This window comes from Spodoptera frugiperda, chromosome 1 (assembly GCF_023101765.2).
Source record: "Spodoptera frugiperda isolate SF20-4 chromosome 1, AGI-APGP_CSIRO_Sfru_2.0, whole genome shotgun sequence".
In the NCBI taxonomy this organism is placed as follows: Eukaryota; Metazoa; Arthropoda; class Insecta; order Lepidoptera; family Noctuidae; genus Spodoptera; species Spodoptera frugiperda.
The window spans coordinates 5,008,133-5,025,901 of NC_064212.1; the positions used below are offsets into that span (position 1 = coordinate 5,008,133).

General features: G+C 38.4%; 2 protein-coding genes across 5 annotated transcripts in view; one reads left to right on the forward strand and one right to left on the reverse strand.

Annotated features, from left to right (window-relative positions):
* Positions 1–17,769, reverse strand: part of LOC118272980 (dedicator of cytokinesis protein 9) — a 49,808-nt gene that overhangs the window by 19,838 nt on the left and 12,201 nt on the right. For both annotated transcript variants that reach the window (XM_035589703.2, XM_035589702.2), the window contains exons 16-29: positions 17,284–17,421; positions 16,694–16,889; positions 16,358–16,428; positions 16,086–16,245; positions 15,361–15,600; positions 14,776–14,896; positions 14,408–14,551; positions 13,341–13,558; positions 12,558–12,794; positions 12,086–12,246; positions 11,611–11,731; positions 11,299–11,394; positions 10,406–10,536; positions 9,912–10,053 (exon numbers count right to left, since the gene is read on the reverse strand). In XM_035589703.2, the coding sequence (XP_035445596.2) occupies positions 9,912–10,053; positions 10,406–10,536; positions 11,299–11,394; positions 11,611–11,731; positions 12,086–12,246; positions 12,558–12,794; positions 13,341–13,558; positions 14,408–14,551; positions 14,776–14,896; positions 15,361–15,600; positions 16,086–16,245; positions 16,358–16,428; positions 16,694–16,889; positions 17,284–17,421 (2,176 nt within the window). The remainder of the gene's footprint in view (positions 1–9,911; positions 10,054–10,405; positions 10,537–11,298; positions 11,395–11,610; positions 11,732–12,085; positions 12,247–12,557; positions 12,795–13,340; positions 13,559–14,407; positions 14,552–14,775; positions 14,897–15,360; positions 15,601–16,085; positions 16,246–16,357; positions 16,429–16,693; positions 16,890–17,283; positions 17,422–17,769) is intronic.
* LOC118272982 (venom acid phosphatase Acph-1) lies at positions 2,399–9,895 on the forward strand. 3 transcript variants are annotated; one of them, XM_035589704.2, is made up of 10 exons: positions 2,399–2,561; positions 3,816–3,937; positions 4,310–4,377; positions 4,739–4,846; positions 5,740–5,821; positions 5,893–6,050; positions 6,162–6,344; positions 6,650–6,770; positions 7,445–7,692; positions 9,655–9,895. In XM_035589704.2, the coding sequence occupies exons 1-10, from the start codon at positions 2,530–2,532 to the stop codon at positions 9,805–9,807; spliced, it is 1,275 nt and encodes a 424-aa protein (XP_035445597.2). In that variant the 5' UTR covers positions 2,399–2,529; the 3' UTR covers positions 9,808–9,895. The 3 variants fall into 3 exon arrangements, with proteins under 3 accessions (XP_035445597.2, XP_035445598.2, XP_035445599.2); XM_035589705.2 differs by lacking the exon at positions 2,399–2,561 and adding an exon at positions 3,262–3,585; XM_035589706.2 differs by lacking the exon at positions 2,399–2,561 and adding an exon at positions 3,263–3,585 and having other exon boundaries at positions 3,743–3,937.

The window sequence follows — 17,769 nt, forward strand, 5'->3', positions numbered from 1 at the left end:
TAGGAATCCCCCTCAATGACTTTCCAAAGATTAGTAGTCACAGCTCGTAAAATGCGGGTAACCAGTCACGATGAATTGTTATTTAGGTTCCAAATGATTGATTCATCAATGCGCCAAGGTCATCTAGGTCATGAAGGTCGCAAGACTCACACTCACTCTGAGATAGTTTCCTTGATGATGAATGACATATGTAAATAAGAAGCATTTTAATCAATACAGAATGGACCAATGTGCTTTTTCATCAGGTATGTAGGGACTAAAATGGAGAGCCACGCTTAGACACTAATGGGCGGGCTCGGCTGGACTAATTCTACGGCCTCATAGAAAAGCGACGTGAAAGAACGCTTGCGTTTTGTTGTGTGAGTAAGGTTACCGGTCCAATTACCTTATTCCCTAGCTCCCTAATCCTCAATTCCCTAACAACCCTTAAATTCCGTACCAGCAAAAGGCCGGCAAGGCACTTTAACGCCTCTGGTGTTTCGGGTGTCTAGTACCATCAGGTGATCCGACTGCTTGTTTACCGCCAGCGGGTCAGACTTCATGCTATTGAGAATATCTAAAATCGAACAGCTAATTAGTTCCAAATCTACCTTTCTTACTACTATGTAAAATATTTGTCCTTGACCGAGTACTTACCTACCTATAAAATCCGTGACCGTGGTAAAGTACGTATATGTTTTGAGGTAAAACTTCAAAGAATTTCCAGATTTTGAATTCATACACGCTATGGAATACCTATGAAATACAGGAAATATTCTATTTTGGATAAAGAGAGGAAATCTTCAAAAGACGCCTAGTTTTTTTGGGTAGAATGTCTAGAGTGTGGACCTCTGTGAAACCTCTGTAAGCAGGGCTCTTACCACTATACCATCATCACTTACAAAAAGCACTAGGTCCTCAAGATAGCTTAGTTTTTGAATTGTACCCAATTCAGAAACTAAGCTATCTTGAGGAGACAATATTATGAGGCATATTAGAAAAAAATTAGTGATTCGAAACTAACCAAGTTGAACCGAAAAACATAATAATTTATATTATGAGTACCAGTAGCAGCACGACCGTCACCGTGTCGTGAGTCACGAAATGAATATGAGCCTCTAACATAGCTTGAAACTAGTCGAGTTCCTCGTCAAATAGTTACGCGAGTAAGCCGAAAACTATGATGATGATGATGATATTTAATTTGTTACAATGTAACTCTTTTACACGTCAATCTCTTAAATAACTAGATGAGGCCGGCATTTTCTATCGGACTACTCTGAGAAGAAATGCCGAAACAAACTCAGAGGTCATAGTCATAATAATGAATTTAGTATGTCTCACGAAGGTTATAATATAAATATCCATGGTGATGCCAATTGTATTAATTACTCATGGAAGATTTTGTTACTGTTTCCAAGCCAGTTTAATATCAAGTGTTTGTTGCCAAGTTAGATGACTAATTGTAGAAAGGAGTAGATCACGCCATCCGACCAAGCTACGACCCAAAAACTTGTAGAACAATACTACAATTATAACCTTCGGCCTCAAACATTTCCACAATATTTTCCTGTCCCCATTTCCTTACAAAGGACATAAAAGAAGTACCTATCTGCTCCAAATGTTTTAAATAGGAAGTCAACATTTTTAGGTACTTTAGGTAGTAATGTTCCGATGTTGTAAGAAAAGTTTTCGTAGGTACTTTTCATTTAAGAAGTACATAAGGTCGATATCGGGATATATCTAACAAATAGTCACCAATTGTATTAATTACTCATGGAAGTTTTTGTTACTGTTTCCAAGCCAGTTTAATATCAAGTGTTTGTTGCCAAGTGAAGCCTACAATTGATGTAAAGCAGTGGTTACCAATCGGTGGTCCGCAGAAGACAAAAGATGTGGTGCGCAACATGAAAGAAAAATACATAAGCCCACACCTCCGTCCAATAAATAATTTAATATAATTAAAAAACATGTAGACAATTTAGTATAAACTGTAAGTCTTAATTGCTATAGAGCTTGAATTAAACTTATATCAAAGGAGACAACTGTGAGGAGCAACCGATGTCAATAATCGAAAAGTCAGTTTTTTTTGAGTGAATGAGAAATGATTTTCTCAGAGTGTGGGATCCCATGAAAAAAGTAATAGCAATAGTGTCCCTACCGTAACAAGAATTATAAATGTTGTGGAAAAAGGTTGAGAACCCCTGATGTAAAGAATGAAAATTATATCATAAGTACACAGTAATTTACGACATTATACATTCGGTACACACATGCCAATATAACATACAAGTCATGAAACAGAGTAAATACTATGCTCACAGAACACAACACATATAATTGTAGTACAGTGTTGTTTTATAGTTACAATATGATTAGATATCATCTCTGACTGTATGTCCTCCATAGAATTATGTGAACTAAGTTTCCTGTAGCTACTTATTGATGTCTTATCACCAAGCGAGACGAGCTGTGTAGATTATACAAATAATGTATACTGAGATAATTTGGAATCTTAATTAGACGTAGTTGGTAGTCTGTGTTGTTGAGATGGTGCACCTCACGAGTATAATATGTATCAAGTAAGTCGTAAACATTTGTTTTTTATTGAGTTTCTCATTGTACATAGTTAGATGTTTGAAGGAAATAAGTAATGTTGTTTTATTTTGTGCGGTGTTTTTAATAATTTTTTCTACAATTATGTACATCAACATTTTTTTATTATTGTTATTCCTGTAACTAAGTATTATTTTCTTTACTCAGATAATGTAGAAACAGAAACAATGGCTTAATTCTCTGAATTATCACAGTTAATGTTTGAGGGAGAGATACAATTTTATTGTTTTGAAAATTCAAGTCTATATTTGAAATCCTAGCAACAACTAGGTAGTGAAGAATGCGAGGTCGTTATAGCAAAATAGTGTTCTGTATACCCAGCCCCCCACCAGGATAGGGCAGGCGGAAGGCATTGTACGTTCGCACGGCAGCGCGCGCGCAATCTTTTAATTCACACTATCAGGCGAATCAAAGCACCCTCATGCAAATAATCTTCACATGATACCGTGCTATTCATATATACGCTTTGTTTTTTTTTTTGCATATATACAATGCATTTCCTACAGGAAATTAATGTTATCCATCTCTAATACCTATGAATCCTACCGTGTTCAGTCCATTCAACGAACACCATACAGCTGTATAGTCTGGCACATTGTGTGATCAAATCTGAATTTACCATTGAAGGCGAGGTTAACAAGGGCGGCAGCTGGCTAAATATCAACATCGGACGATACGGGCACGCATGTGTAAATAGGCACCGTGGTACAATCGATTGGACAAAGTCAATCATCTGAGCGGGCACAGGTCGCGGCGACCGTGAATCTCGCCAGCGTCCCGTACGGATCTCAGTGGGACCCCGCCTCGCGCGCCGTGCGCTTCTTGCCTCGCACCGCTGCCGACCTAACCACACGGGTATCTAGTGGATGCTGCACAGTTCTGGTGGTTCATGTGTCGTCACTAAACTATTAATTATGCGCTACCCCGAGTGACTAACGCCCGATTAAGATCGGATTACAATGTAGAGCTGCCGACCCGGCGAAGGAAAATGTGAGTGACATTTTGAGATCTAGGTGCAATAAAACGGATGTTTATGTCAATTGTAGTTTAGCACAAATCTTGAGTAGAATCTATGGTATCGCACTTGTTTAGAATTAGTTATTTGATTGATATAAAGCAATAAAAATTGAAATATCTATCAAAATAGTTGCACAGACAACGAGAAAAGAACAATAGCTGGCAATAGTTTACGTGGTGAAGAGTGTGGTGCATTTGCACAGGAAAGAGGGCGGTCGCGAGGAGGAGCCGACCAACGCGGCGGAAGCGGCGCCGGCGCAAGGCATGCGCATAGAACACACTTGCTGCTGCCTCGGCGTGTTGGTGGGCATCTCGCTCATCGCCGGTATGTATACAAACAAAACTATCTAATATCTTGTAGCTATTAGGAAGCAGTATCCTACTGAGCAAAACTTTGACATCATCAAGTAAGGCCTCTTGTCCTTGCTCGTTCAAAAAGATTCACAAAAAATAATCAAAGGGAAAATCTTTATGACACTGTTCTTGACATGTATAGCTCAATACTCAGGTACAAATTTCGGTAATTCCTGATTTTAATTCGGTTTAGATACACACACACAACTTCACGCCTTTTATCCCCGAAGGGGTAGGCAGAGGTGCACATTACGGCACGTAATGCCGCTATACACCCAATTTTCAGTTTAGATATTTGATAGTTAATTGTTTAAGACGATTAATTGAAATTATTTTCCATCAGCCCTCGTAGCAGTGATACTGATGAAGGATTCCACTGTTGAGGTGACAGAACTCCGTCAAGTACATGTGGTAAGAACTAAGAACGTTAAACATTACTAATATCAAGCTACGAAATGTATTTAAAGAAATTAAGTTTACTTAAATAAGCAATTAATCAACGTTTTTTAAACCCTTGAACAAGTTATGATGATGAACGTATTCCTAATATCAAGAGAAAAGGAAAGACTCGAAACTACCAGGTCATTTCAGTACTTTCGCTTACAAATTTGTTGTTAGATGTTTCCTAAACGTCTGTCCATAAATAGACCAGAAGATTAAGAAACTGCGGAACTGCAATCATCCATTAGTATATGGCGTGATTGCAACATCCTTTCCTTACAAATATTGGAAAAAGTTGTCAAAATATGTACGGTAATAATTGCATTTTCAGCTCATGTCCCACGGGGAGCGCACCCCAAGCGAGGGCGAGCTGGCGATGCTGGGCGCCCCTCCACCCGACCACGTGTTCTCGCCCTACGGAGCCGGCGCCATGACTAATGTAAGTGTCCATACAATTTTCTACTCACCTCGTTACGTTAAATTGGCATCACACAATTTACCACATAAGGCAAATTGATGTGATGAACCCATATTACAGCGTTGGAATTGGCCGAAATATTTTATCATCATTCTGTTATGTTGAAAATTCATGGGAACCACAAGAGATGTTATTTTTTACACAATGGACCTTTTTGGCGTAGTTCCTCGATACATTGAATTAGGTGCTCGCCGGCCGTAACGAATAGCTCCTGACGTACACAAACCATAACCGCGACTCTCGCTGATCAATGGTGATACTGCATTTAGATTACTCATATGCGGCGGCGCTCCTCTCTCAATGTAACAAAGGACCACTTGTTGGTCCGTCCTTGTAGGCCGGCTCTCAGGGATATTGGCCCATTGACGAGATTTGCAAAGTAACTAATATACGCTGCGGTTCGATTTTGAATGACCAATGGTAGGTAAATAATCTCATTCATGCATAATGCATCGATAGAATTGAAGTTGTAGCAACTGCGATGCACAAATAAACATATGCATCGTTCTATGAGTAAACAAGTTGGAAGTATCTGACACGCGACGTAACATTCGCTGGGGCCGTGACAATGAATCTCCGGAACTCCAGTAAAGGGTCGGCCTAGAAGGACAAGTGAAGACGAATGATTCTATAACGAAGTGTCCGCTTCCTGGTCCCGATGCGGGAGGGAGTCCCGATAGCCGAAGGTCGCGGCGTGCTCTAAACGGGAACGAAGTGTCGGCACTCACGCAGATAGCCGTCAGACACTAATAATGATTTATTGCCTGCCCCACGTCATACGGCTCTAATAGAAAAGCATTTGCGAGGCGACCGGACTTCATTAATAAAGACGTTGACATTTTCTTGTGTTACAGGAGGGCAAGATGTTGACATTTGAAATGGGCGCATTACTTAGGAAGAGATATGATGAGTTTTTGGGGCCTTACTATGAGAGTGGTAATTATTTTAATTGATATAAATGGCTTTCTTCCGTGAGTTTGTTAGTAAACATGTGTGTTTGTGGGCAGAGAGGAGTATCGTGATATCGTCGGATACAGAGCTGAGTAAGATGACTGCTCTGTTGATAGCGGCGGGACTGTGGCCACCGCCGCCGGAGCAGGTGTGGAATGACACGCTCCCATGGCAACCCGTGCCCTACACGTATCCACCGCGACGCCAAGACTTTGTAAGTGACACTTATCAGAAGAATTAGGTCAAATGAAAGATCACAAATTTGCTTCTTTTTAATGTTCGTGCTGTGCAATGTTACAATTAAGTTTTTTTATTTTGTTTCCAGCTGCTGTACGAAGAGAACTGTCCTCGTTACAAACAAGAGAAGGAGAGGATACTTAAAGCGTTCACAGAAGAAGGGTTGCTGCAACCGTACCGCGACTTCTTCCACAAGATTGCGCAGATGACCAACACTAACTTCAGCACGCCGCAAGAGGCTTACTATTTAAATAATTTATTTCTTATACAGGTTTGTTGAAAATTATTTTATTTATAACACCCTTTTTTGAGGGGAAAAATCATCCAATGACTTCTCCTACCTTAGGTGAGGCGAGAGGGAATGTCAGACTCTTATTGACTAAAAACCACCCCGTTCCTTCTCCTGCTTTGAGCCGGAGCCCCGGCTGTTGTTGGATCTGTTACGTTGTCCGCAGCACCGGGGCTATTTTAATCACCACAAAATGCTAAAGCGATTTGTTGTCATAGGACAGTATAATGTGGGTTAGCTACTAATACTGTCGTAAGTTTGCTAAAGACTTGTTCTTTTCATTGCAGGACGATATAAAAGTAGCAAATCCGAAATGGGCGAAACATGTGAAGAGAAAACTGATGGATGTGGCACGATTGGAGTACTCGATGATGTTCCACAACAACTTGCTAAGGAAACTTAGCGGTGGTAAGAAATTAGAATATCCATTTTCAGTATTTAATCGTACATCTGTGTGATGATAGGATTCATGCATATTTATGTCTCGTTAAACTGCACGTGTTTATAAATAGAATTATTAAAAAAAACTGTCTAAAGTTTGACCTTGGCATTCAAACTCAAACCTGATAATGCAAGATCATAAAACAAAAATAAAATGTCTGGGATTTATTTGATTAGGACTAGATAAAAATAGGTTTTGCTGATCACTACCTAAAGACATGTTAATAGTGTTTATTGATTCTTCGATACTACCTCAAGATGTTTGGTTCTGTTTTTATACTAAGAATCCCTTTCTTAGGTAAGGATGGGAGGAACATTAATTATGCAATAGAATATATGCCTTAAGTCTTTAACTGCCAATAGAAAACTATTGAAGGCAAATCCTCCGCTAACGTCGGTCACCGGTGACCACCACGGCGTTCAGTGTGTTAAAAATAGTTCCTGTATGCAGTTTTAGAAAAATACAGAAAATAACCATCAAAAACCAAATGCATTTATAGAGAAAAATTTTTATGAAAACTCTAGAATCTGTGTACAAGTTTAAGGATATGTAATTATGAAAAGACTTTGAGTTAAATCCAGTTCTTTAGTCTGCAATCTCTCTTGCAGCATCTTAACAAACATTTATTTACCCATTCTAGGAGCATTGCTTCAACAAATAATAAAGGAAGCGAGCAGTAACTCTGCAGGCGAGTCCCAGTTACGTCTGGTGGTGCGCACAGGCACCCCAGTGTCTGTAGCGGCCCTGTTAGGTGCCTGCGTGGCCCCACCACCCCGTCTCCCAGACCCAGGGGCTGCCCTACTGTTCGAGTTACACGAACGACGGCCTTCACCACAGTCTAACAAGGAGCAGAAGATTTTGGCTGAAGGACAGCGGTTTGGGTTTAAGGTAAAGTAGTAATGTAGGACCAAAAATACAGCATACTATTTCGTTTATCTGTATTCCACTGAGACTATAGTTGTGCGAGGAAGATGCGCAGCTCAAGTATGCGATAGTAGGGAAGCCATCCATAACACAGATCTATAGCACGCATCCATAGCACGCCTATTTTCATATAAATAACTTAGATTAGTTGAGTCCGTGTCAATCAGTGCTAAGCTATGTGTACCAATGAATATGATTGGTGGAAGCCAAACGCATCCACTGCAACGTAGCATAGCACATCGCTGGTAGAAAATCATCCTTACGTGGTTATCAGGTTACAAGTCAAGCTTTATATTCACGAGCACAACTATTCTAATTATAGACTAGAGATAAAGACAAAATAACAAACACGCCTGGTTTTTTGCTAAGTTTCAGTTTTTTACTCGCTAATTAATATGACCTTAGACACTAGAATACTAAGCAGACATTCTCTTTTTACCATTTAAATAGAAGTAATTAAGGTTCTCTCTTAAAACATAAGAAAGTCAGCCATGAATTGTGACTCCGTGACCGTAGAGCTAATTAGAAATGAGAGCGAAATTGAAGGACTATTAAAAAAAATGTTTTACGACCAGAACTAGACATAGTTTACTTTTAGTTTTTATTATGTTGTTTTCTTAAACGAAGTATGGAAAATAGGTTTTAATTTAAATGCTAATTTTATTAGTATTACTTTATGATGTGATAATGACTAACTGTTATTTTAATTATATCCGTCTCGTAGATTATTTTATAATATTAAACACGTATTTTTTTATTTTCTTACGGAAACAAATACTTTCGAAGATATTTTATATTGATTTGAAATATCCCGTGACGACAATTCTAAGAAGGTTTTTTTCATTTGAACGTAGAAATGACGTATTTGCTCTCACTCCTAAACTTTGATTCATTTTATCTCTGCATTACTATCTTATATGAAAAAATACGTGTCATATATTTTTCAATACCTAAGTGACGGGCTAAATAAATGTTTAATGTTCATACTCCGTCATCATCCATGACTACCTATACTAAGTTATACCCTTTGGCTATAACATTTTGCGGCTGACAGATGCCAGTATGAATGACGTCTCTCTTTAGGGATGGACATTAGAAAAATCTTTTTTTATCGCTATCGATACTCGCAGCATACATTTAATTCTCTTTAATTTTTTTATTAAATGTGTGTGTTATTTAGTTGTGCAGTGTAACTACGTGTATATACTGTTAAAATAAATATTTTATGACCGAGCCCTGAGGTGTTTCAGAGTTACAGTTTTACAGAATGAAGAAAACTATATTAGTTTGTACATGTTAGATTAAGTACCACCACGCATTATCAATGGCGCCGGAAATGTCTAGAAAAATGCCTACTACATATTTCTGCTCGTGTCACTGTGGTTTGGGCAGAGAGAGCCGCGTCTATAGTGAATTTACCCACATAATTAAAAGTTTTTTAAGAATGATAATTGAACGACGCACGATTTTAGTTTTTTATTCTAAAAAAACATCGACTACCTAATCGTAGCCGTACATCCCATCACTAAACATGACTATGGCTTTACGTTATACGCATAACACTTTACTTTATTTTTCATTTCATTAGATTTTATTGAATATTAGAACATTCCGGTTGGTTTTAATTTAAGTAACTAGATCCGAATGATTTAACATAATACGAATGTGATACAGTTAAAATTTTAAGGCATAATTTTTAAATCGCAGCCTTTCAAAGTGATACGAAACGTTACTGAATCTGTCAGCCGCACCTTGTTAGAGCGATTAGGTATAGAAAAAAATGCTGAGTTGGTTCGACAGCCTTATTACCTAAACTACCAGTCGAATTTGAGAACAGTTTCAATAAGCATAATAATATTTTCAAAATTTGGAATGACGAAGAATATTCACATAGAACGAATACTTTTAAAGAATCTCATTTTCCAGATATACTACTGGGACGACGACTCAGCGGAACCCCGCCTCATGGAAGTCCCAGGGTGCAACGCGTTCTGCCCCCTCGAGACTTTCAAGGAACTAACCAAATACATAGTGACACACAACTACAACAAAGACTGTAGGCTCGTTCCTAACACATAGTTATAAAGTGAGTGACAAATCGACAGTAGGCTGTGGTATTTAAATATGGACTTTATGACGATGATTATAAACTATATTATTGATTGAATCGGTGTTTTACTTACCCTCGTCGATTTTGAGGCCGGTCTCATCTCGTGGTATGTTGAGTGAGATCTCCGCGAACTCGTCGGCTCCCCATTGCTGTGTGCCTCTCAGTTTGAGGTACTCTGCCATTAGAGCTGCGATGTGTAGTTGGCAGCACATTGCCTGTTTATTAGAAAGACAAGAGCTTGAGATTAATAAATGTATTCTCTAAAATTTTTGTGAGTATGTTAGAGGAAATAAGAGTCAATAGAACATGAGTATTTTGCGTGAATTTTGTTTTTTACTTTTAAACGACGTTTGGCCGCTATCTCACTATTTTCTCATTCGCTATTTTTTGGTTAAATAAAACCCTGTAGAATTCATTATGTTGAAACTAGTCGTCTAATCTGCACACTTTGACGATCAAAGCCTTTGGCATTAGTAACGAATATTGGAAACAACTTAAGCCATGGGAAAAACGGTTTTATTACAAGTCACTTATAACCTAAATATCTGTATCATTAACAATGGTTACCTCATCGTAGTCCCCCTGCCGGGCGTTATGCTCAGCGAGGTTGGAGAGCCAGGCGTGCCGCAGGCGCGGCGTGGCGCGGCACGACGCCGCCAGCGCGTGCTGCAGCTCCGCCAGGTGGACACTGCCTGCGCCTGCGGGAGTATGATAGTGGGAACACACACACACACACACACACACAACTTCACGCCTTTTATAAGAGGTAGTATAGATAGCACATTACGACATAATGCCGCTATGTACAACTTTTCATTTTTGTTGAAACTTAAGTCCAATGTAATAGGGGGTGAGCCTATTGCCATATCCTGGACACAATTCCAGACTCCGTGCTACTACTGAGAAATTTTCGAAAATCCGAAAAAAGCCCAGCAATACTTTGCCCGACCCGAGAATCGAACCCGAGACCCCTTGTTCGGCAGTCGCACTTGCGACCACTCAACCAACGAGGCAGGCAGTGATAGTGGGAACTTTCATTTATAACCTGTCAATGGGTTTATTTGGTCTAAACCTGGATTTCACTCAAAAAGCCTACACATAAATGATAAAATTATAAATGATATTTTTATTTTTGCAAGTTGGTAACAAAATAACACTGTTACACGTCAATCTTTGAAATAACTAAATGAGGCCGGCATTTCCTATCCGACTACTCTGAGAAGAAATGCCGAAATAAACTGGTTTCTCTATTAAAGTCCAAACAATCAAATAAAGGATAATGTGAGAGAACCGTGCAAGTTGAAACGGTTCTCTTACATTATTCTTTATTATATTTTATCACAAAATAGTGTACCAAAACTTTGAAACAACCAAATCAATTTACCATCCGTCTAGAAAAGAAATGTTGATAAATATTGGAATTATAACGTAAATGCAATAAGAGACAAATGATCACTTACCTGAAGCCCCAACACCCCCCACCCCAGCGAGCCGTGCGCGTGCACCGACGACGGTGCGCACGCGACGCATCAACTCCGCCACTTCACTCGATAAACCTGACATTATATTTGAAATTATTAAAATACTATTCATCATACAGTCATACATATAGCATAGTCATATATATTTTTTCAGGGAGGAAAATCATATACTTTTCTCGCCAGGGCAAAGCGAGAGGGAGTTCAGACTCTTACTGACTAAAACCATACTCCTGCTTGTCAAGCCGGACATATAGCAATGATACATGTAATAATTTAAATATATGCTCTTACCAGTCCCTTTCATAGCTTTGTCGCCAGTTGCAAAGCAGTTGATGACAGACAGCGACTCTTGGAAACGCTTGCAGTTGAGCGCGGTAGAGTTGTCCAGTAGTTTCGATACAGCCATTATAACCTAGCAATTAGCATAATATACATACATACATATACATAATTTAAAACAATTTACATCAAGTTACAACTTGGTTATGGGGTGTAGAATGCACTCTTTGGATCCATTAAGTAATAACTAGTAAGCCGCGGATTTCAACGAGGGGTTGTACACAGTTTATTTCTGCTACCATTTTCGCCAGTTATGTTATGTGTGCTCGACTGTGTTACGAGTCTATTACGCACTCAGAGTCATTTAATGAACTTAATCTATTTCTTAGTAACTGATAGTGTATCGAATACAATACTCAAGGGATTGTTAAGTAACCATTAAATGACACTAAAGTGTGGCCGTAGTAAGACTACTTAATGTGCGTACCTGTAGATGTACCCGGGTGAGGTCCCCGCCGGTGCCGTGCTGGAAGTTGGCCCGCATTAGTAGGTAGAGCGCGGCGGCGGCCTCCCGCCGCAGCCAGGCGGCGCGCGCCTCGCACAGGCCCACCACCGCCGCCACCACGCCCGCGCATACTGTACTACCGCCTGCACACATATTTTAACGACACACTTCAGAATATATGTATTGTATAAACTAGAGTATTAATTCATAAAATGATTTCTTCAATATTATAGAAACATCTTACTTTAATATTTACAAATCATTTTGTGTAGATAAGCGTAAAAATGTCGGTTAGACATATTGAGAAGCCTTTTTCGAAAATAACTTAAAGATGTTTCGAGCTAAACATATAAATATCGTGACATTCTGCAAAACTGGTAGTGATGATTAAAACCTTTAGAATGCTATGTTGCACTACACGATGTACAATTTTCCTAGTAAATAAAGCACTTACCTTCAAACAAGGTCTCAGAGAACTGATTAATATACGCTCTTAAAGCAGAAAACAGGTGTTTATACAAAGTCTCGCTCTGTGGGTACTGTAGTAGCTTGAGGTAGGGCTTCGCCGCGACCCCGTCAGCCGCCCCTAGGTTCTTCATGAACAGACACGCGCGGTCTATGATGGTCAGACCCACTTCTGTAGCGAGGCAGCTCGCTGATAGCACTGTGTGTTCCGCTATGGCTTCCAATTCTAAGCAAACAAATTAGACATAGTATGTTAAATAATAATATTGTTTGATTATTAGCCTATTAAAAAGATAACTTGCGTCAATTTGAGGCTCATAACTTGTTTGCATATGAATTAAAATTAAATATTTCTAAATTCCCTACGTAAGCTAAGATTATGTATCTCTTGAAACAACCTGACAAATGTATCATCCATTTCTTGAATAGGGTATTACACCCATTTTTGTAAAGTAACCTTAAGTGACCCATTCAATCCTACGGTAAATCCTAATGAACTACTAAAAAAAATATTCAATCGATAACTGCATTCAAATTGCATATGAAATTTTAGAATATAAATTTTCTTGTATTTTTTAAATTATAAATTGTATGTACTGAAACTAACATTTTCCGACTTGTTATTGACGAAACTCATTTGCATATTAATAGATTTTTTCTCACATAGAGTAAAATACCCTATTACTTAAGTCGTATAAGATTGTTTTGAACACCTTTTAATTGCGGTTTATTTTTCTTCAATGCATTAAATTACGAACTATACTAAACTTACCAGTAGTGACAGACGGATTAACAAGATTTTCCCTATTAACAGTATTGTTTTTCTCCACAACTATGGGTGGTTCCTTAGAGAAGTCGGGTGGACTCATCCTGGCGGGCAGAGTTCTGGCTTTGACAGGCTTCGGCTTGCCATTACAGTCTGGTGTAGTAGCTTTCATTTCTGACAATATCTTCTTCCGTCCGACATATTGGAATTGTTCTGCGCATATTCTGAAATAGTGTGTGAAAGTTAGAGAAATATTGAGACGAAAATGGTCTTTATTTCGTAGTAAAATGGCATAAATTAGCCTGTTATATTGTGATTACTTGTTATTAAATTATCTTTCATTGTTTTGTTTATTTAAGTTTAATAATTTTGTAAAATTTCATTGCATGCTAAAGATTCATAATTACATATAAATAAAAATAAGTCGAGTTTTCCTTCCTGACGCTATAACTCCAGAACGCACGAACCGATTTCCACGGTTTTGCATTCGTTAGAAAGGTCTCGGGCTCCGTGAGGTTTATAGCAAAGAAAATTTAGGAAAAAAAAATAAAGGAAAAGCAGGGAATCAGGGAAAACAATTGGTGGCGAAACGGAGTTCGCCTGGTTTGCTAGTTACATATAAATATTTGTACGCCTAGAGGGCATAACATGTAGCTCATGTACCCATCATACCACCATTGCATGTGTAGTATCACTCATGTTAATAATGGAACACACATCTTTATCTTGTTAATTGTGACAGTTTAATTCCAGATATTAGATTAGATTGAAAACTCTTTATTGTATACAATAAAAATACAAAGGAGAAACATTTAGAAATTGATATACAAAGTATTGATTGTTTTTCACAACTATGAGGACAGTATCACCATTCTTATGTAACCCGATAAAACTGGCACATAATTCATACAAAACATTCTATCTTCTTTATTTGGCAGATAGTGCGGCCACGCAACCTAAAAGACTGGCCATAAAAGTTATAATTCCCACACAAATGCTCAAGTAGTATAACTACTGCATATAGTATAACTACGGAACCTAAGAGACTGGCAATTATTGTAGTCCTTACTTACTCCAAAACATTAAAGAAGGATTGCTGCTGAGCCTGCGACTGAGTCCTCCACCAATCCACGAGCCTCTCGTCGTCCAAATATTTTAACACGTACAAGAAGCATAACAGGACATCGCGTACCTCTTCCGCTGACATCACACCGAATCTACATGCAAAAATCGTCACTATAGCCTTGAAGATTAAGTCTATTATTGAATGACAAATGTTTGGTACACAAAACTTTGAAAATAGAATTGCATGATAAATATTTGACACGCAAAAACAGTCACTAAAACATCGAGAATATAATTCATTATTGAATGACAAATATTTGCCATATAAAAACCACCAATATGACATTGAGAATAGAGTTCATTTTTGATTACTTACCTATTAACTTGATCACCAATTTCGCTCAAATCCAGTCGCCCAATGTTCCTCGGTAGCGAGTCACCGCCGGACATTGTGGATACTGATTCTAAACTGCTTTGTGACATGTTGTTGGCGTGATCTAAGGAAGAAAATAGGTATTGTGAAAGTTTATACTTATTCAGGTCACATTTAATTCAGAAAGTTGATAAAAAGCTTGAAGTCCAGGCCTATTTTTGCTTTTCTCATTTTGAATCTTAGCAGACAGAAAAAAATGTTATTTTTACTTTATTTAGGATTATATCAGTCGTGACTCATTCGCACTCTACAGCTAAGTTTACACAGATAAGCACCATGATTCTATACTTTGAGAGATAAACAATACCGGAGAGGCCCAAATCTGTACCCTTAGTACGAGTTTGCTTTACGTTGAACGAAATCGAAACGAGAGCGCGTTCTGATTGGCCGGCACGAATGAACCAACCAATCAGAACGCCGAATACGCTCCGTTTGATCACGTTAGACGTAAAGCAAACTCGTACTAAACCAGCAGGCAATGGGTTTCTATACGTGAATATTAAGAAAAAAAAATACGTTCACACTTACCTTTCCCATACATATGATTGCCGGGTATAGTAGGCGGTTCCTTGAAATGCGCGGAGTTCCTGACGGGTGTATGGTCAAAATGCAAGGTCAGCCTGTTCCTGCGAGGCGTGCTATTGGCCGAGGCGGCCTCTTTCTGCGTACTGTTCAGTACCGGGTTCATTGTGCCGTCTCCATCAACTTTATCGTGACCATTCTCTATTGGACTCGCCAAGTTCTTAGTTATGAGACGATGTGCGTTTTCTGTGGATACACATTTTTAAAGTTAATGTATTTAAAACGAAATAAGAAGACGATGAGACGGATTAACTGATGATGGTAGGAAATTGACGTCGCCTATAGAAACGCGCAACACCAGAGGGGGAGCTTTCAGGGGATTGAGGATTTGGGGATTCGGATAGGGAGTAACATTGAGATGAGAGGGAGAATTTGAGATATAAGTATGGCCCTATAACCCCCCTTCCCAATATTCCTAATCCCCAATTCCCCAACAACCCTTCAATTCTAACTTCCAAAAGGCCGGCAACGCACTTGTAACGCCGCTGGTATTTCAATTATTTATGGGCGGCGGCGATTGCTTGCCATCAAGTGATCCGTCAGCTCGTTTACCGGCTTGATCCATAAAAAAGGGTAGGAGAATTAGAATGTGGAGGAAGGTCTGAGCCTCTAGTAACCTCACACACAAGGAAGCGTTGTTTCATACCGGTTTGCAATAGGAAGATACTTACCAAGGACAATAGTAAGCCACGGCGAGTACAAATACGCGAGCCTCGCTCTGCACTGCCGACTTCTATATCTATCATCATGTTCATGCTTCGTCAGTAAAGCCCGCAACACACTCAACGCAGATCTACGCTTCATTGGCGCCTCTCTTAGTGACTGTTCCACCTTTAAAACAAAGTATACATTAATTTAAAATGATTTAAAAAGTAATAATAGTAATAATGATTTAAGCATTTCTCATGCTATTTAACTAGCAATGTGTAAAACAAGGGTATACTTGTTTTAGCAGGGTTCCGGCAAGAAAGTGTCTCATAATAAAATCTTCAGTGAGCCTCAGCTTGGCGGGATCTGTGTAAAAGTAACAACCATTTTGATAATGACTAACTTATTTGTAAACATTCAATATTTATGTACTTATATCTTACAACTTAAAATAAATGCTGTATTAAAAACAACTGTATAACGGTGAACAAAGCATCTGTGTCAAGCGATTTTCAACCTTACCACTCTAAGCATAAAGTCGACAATTGATCGCCAAACAAATCAAATGTAATTTTCTTCAAGATATAAGTACACTATCCATTAAAAATCTCATTTAAGCACAACTACTAACCTTCATCACCATCTTTAGGCAATTTATTCGCATGTAACGGTAGATTGAACGGGACAAAATGCTCATGAGAACATATTGTCTGTAGGAACGTGAATTTGAAGTCAAACAACGCTTTAGGGTCGCAGACTTTAAACTTATCTAGATATTTCTTTATCTGTCGGAACACGAAACCTCGGTCCATGAATGATAGGCAAGACTGAAAGAGAAGTTTGTGATTATTGTATGTCGACGAAAATGTGTAGAAGTTACATATATTTAAGTAATTTTAATTAATAATTATCAACAGATTTTGCAAGTAGGTAAAAAGCATATGTCTAATGACCATGGTCTGGTTAGTTGTTTTATGAGTCACAGAAGTTAAAATAGACAACGTACGAAAATCGGCAACGTATAAAAAGGTAGACACCTAAAAAGTGTCCGGCAAATAAAAAGGTAAATAAATAGACCTTTTTATACCTTTGCGATTTTTCACCTCAGGTAGAAGACCCAATCGCCACATATGACGGTTAAGACTACCAACCCTAAGGGTCTGTTACGTATTTAAGGATGTCACATAAAAATTCAAAACATAATAAACTATGTTTACTTACTTTTAGAAACGTGGCAAGATTTTTGTTAAATATATGAGTTTGCATCGGTTGCTGTAAAATGTATGAAGGTTCCACGGTCGTAACTAATTTTTCAATGTTCTCTAGAAGATCCGCGTGAAACCGTTCGTGGCGTGACATCTAGAAATAAAACAAGAAAGATTACTGTTTTACATGACATAAAATCATTCCTTTTTAATCCTAAAGAGGTAACAGAATTTCACATACCAAAAGCAGAATAACTTCATATTTCAACAGCATTGTATGTTATGAATCCCAATAGGAGTGAAGCTATTACCATCATGTACATTTTAAATATAATTCAATGAATTGAGTGTGACTTGTCGGTATCGATCTCGAAACCAATTGCTTAGCATTGATACTTCTAAAAAACTCAACAAACGAGGCAGTCTAATATCAACCAACGAAAAAAAAAAAACATTTCATTGTATAATTATGTATTATATAGAAAAAGTTACCTTTATATTA

Bases quoted from the DNA above. Each gene is read 5' to 3' on its own strand.
- LOC118272982 (XM_035589704.2), top strand. From the start codon at position 2,530: ATGGTGCACCTCACGAGTATAATATGTATCAA. The intron at 4,378-4,738 runs GTAAGAACTAAG...TTGCATTTTCAG, and splicing joins AACTCCGTCAAGTACATGTG to CTCATGTCCCACGGGGAGCG. The intron at 4,847-5,739 runs GTAAGTGTCCAT...CTTGTGTTACAG, and splicing joins GAGCCGGCGCCATGACTAAT to GAGGGCAAGATGTTGACATT.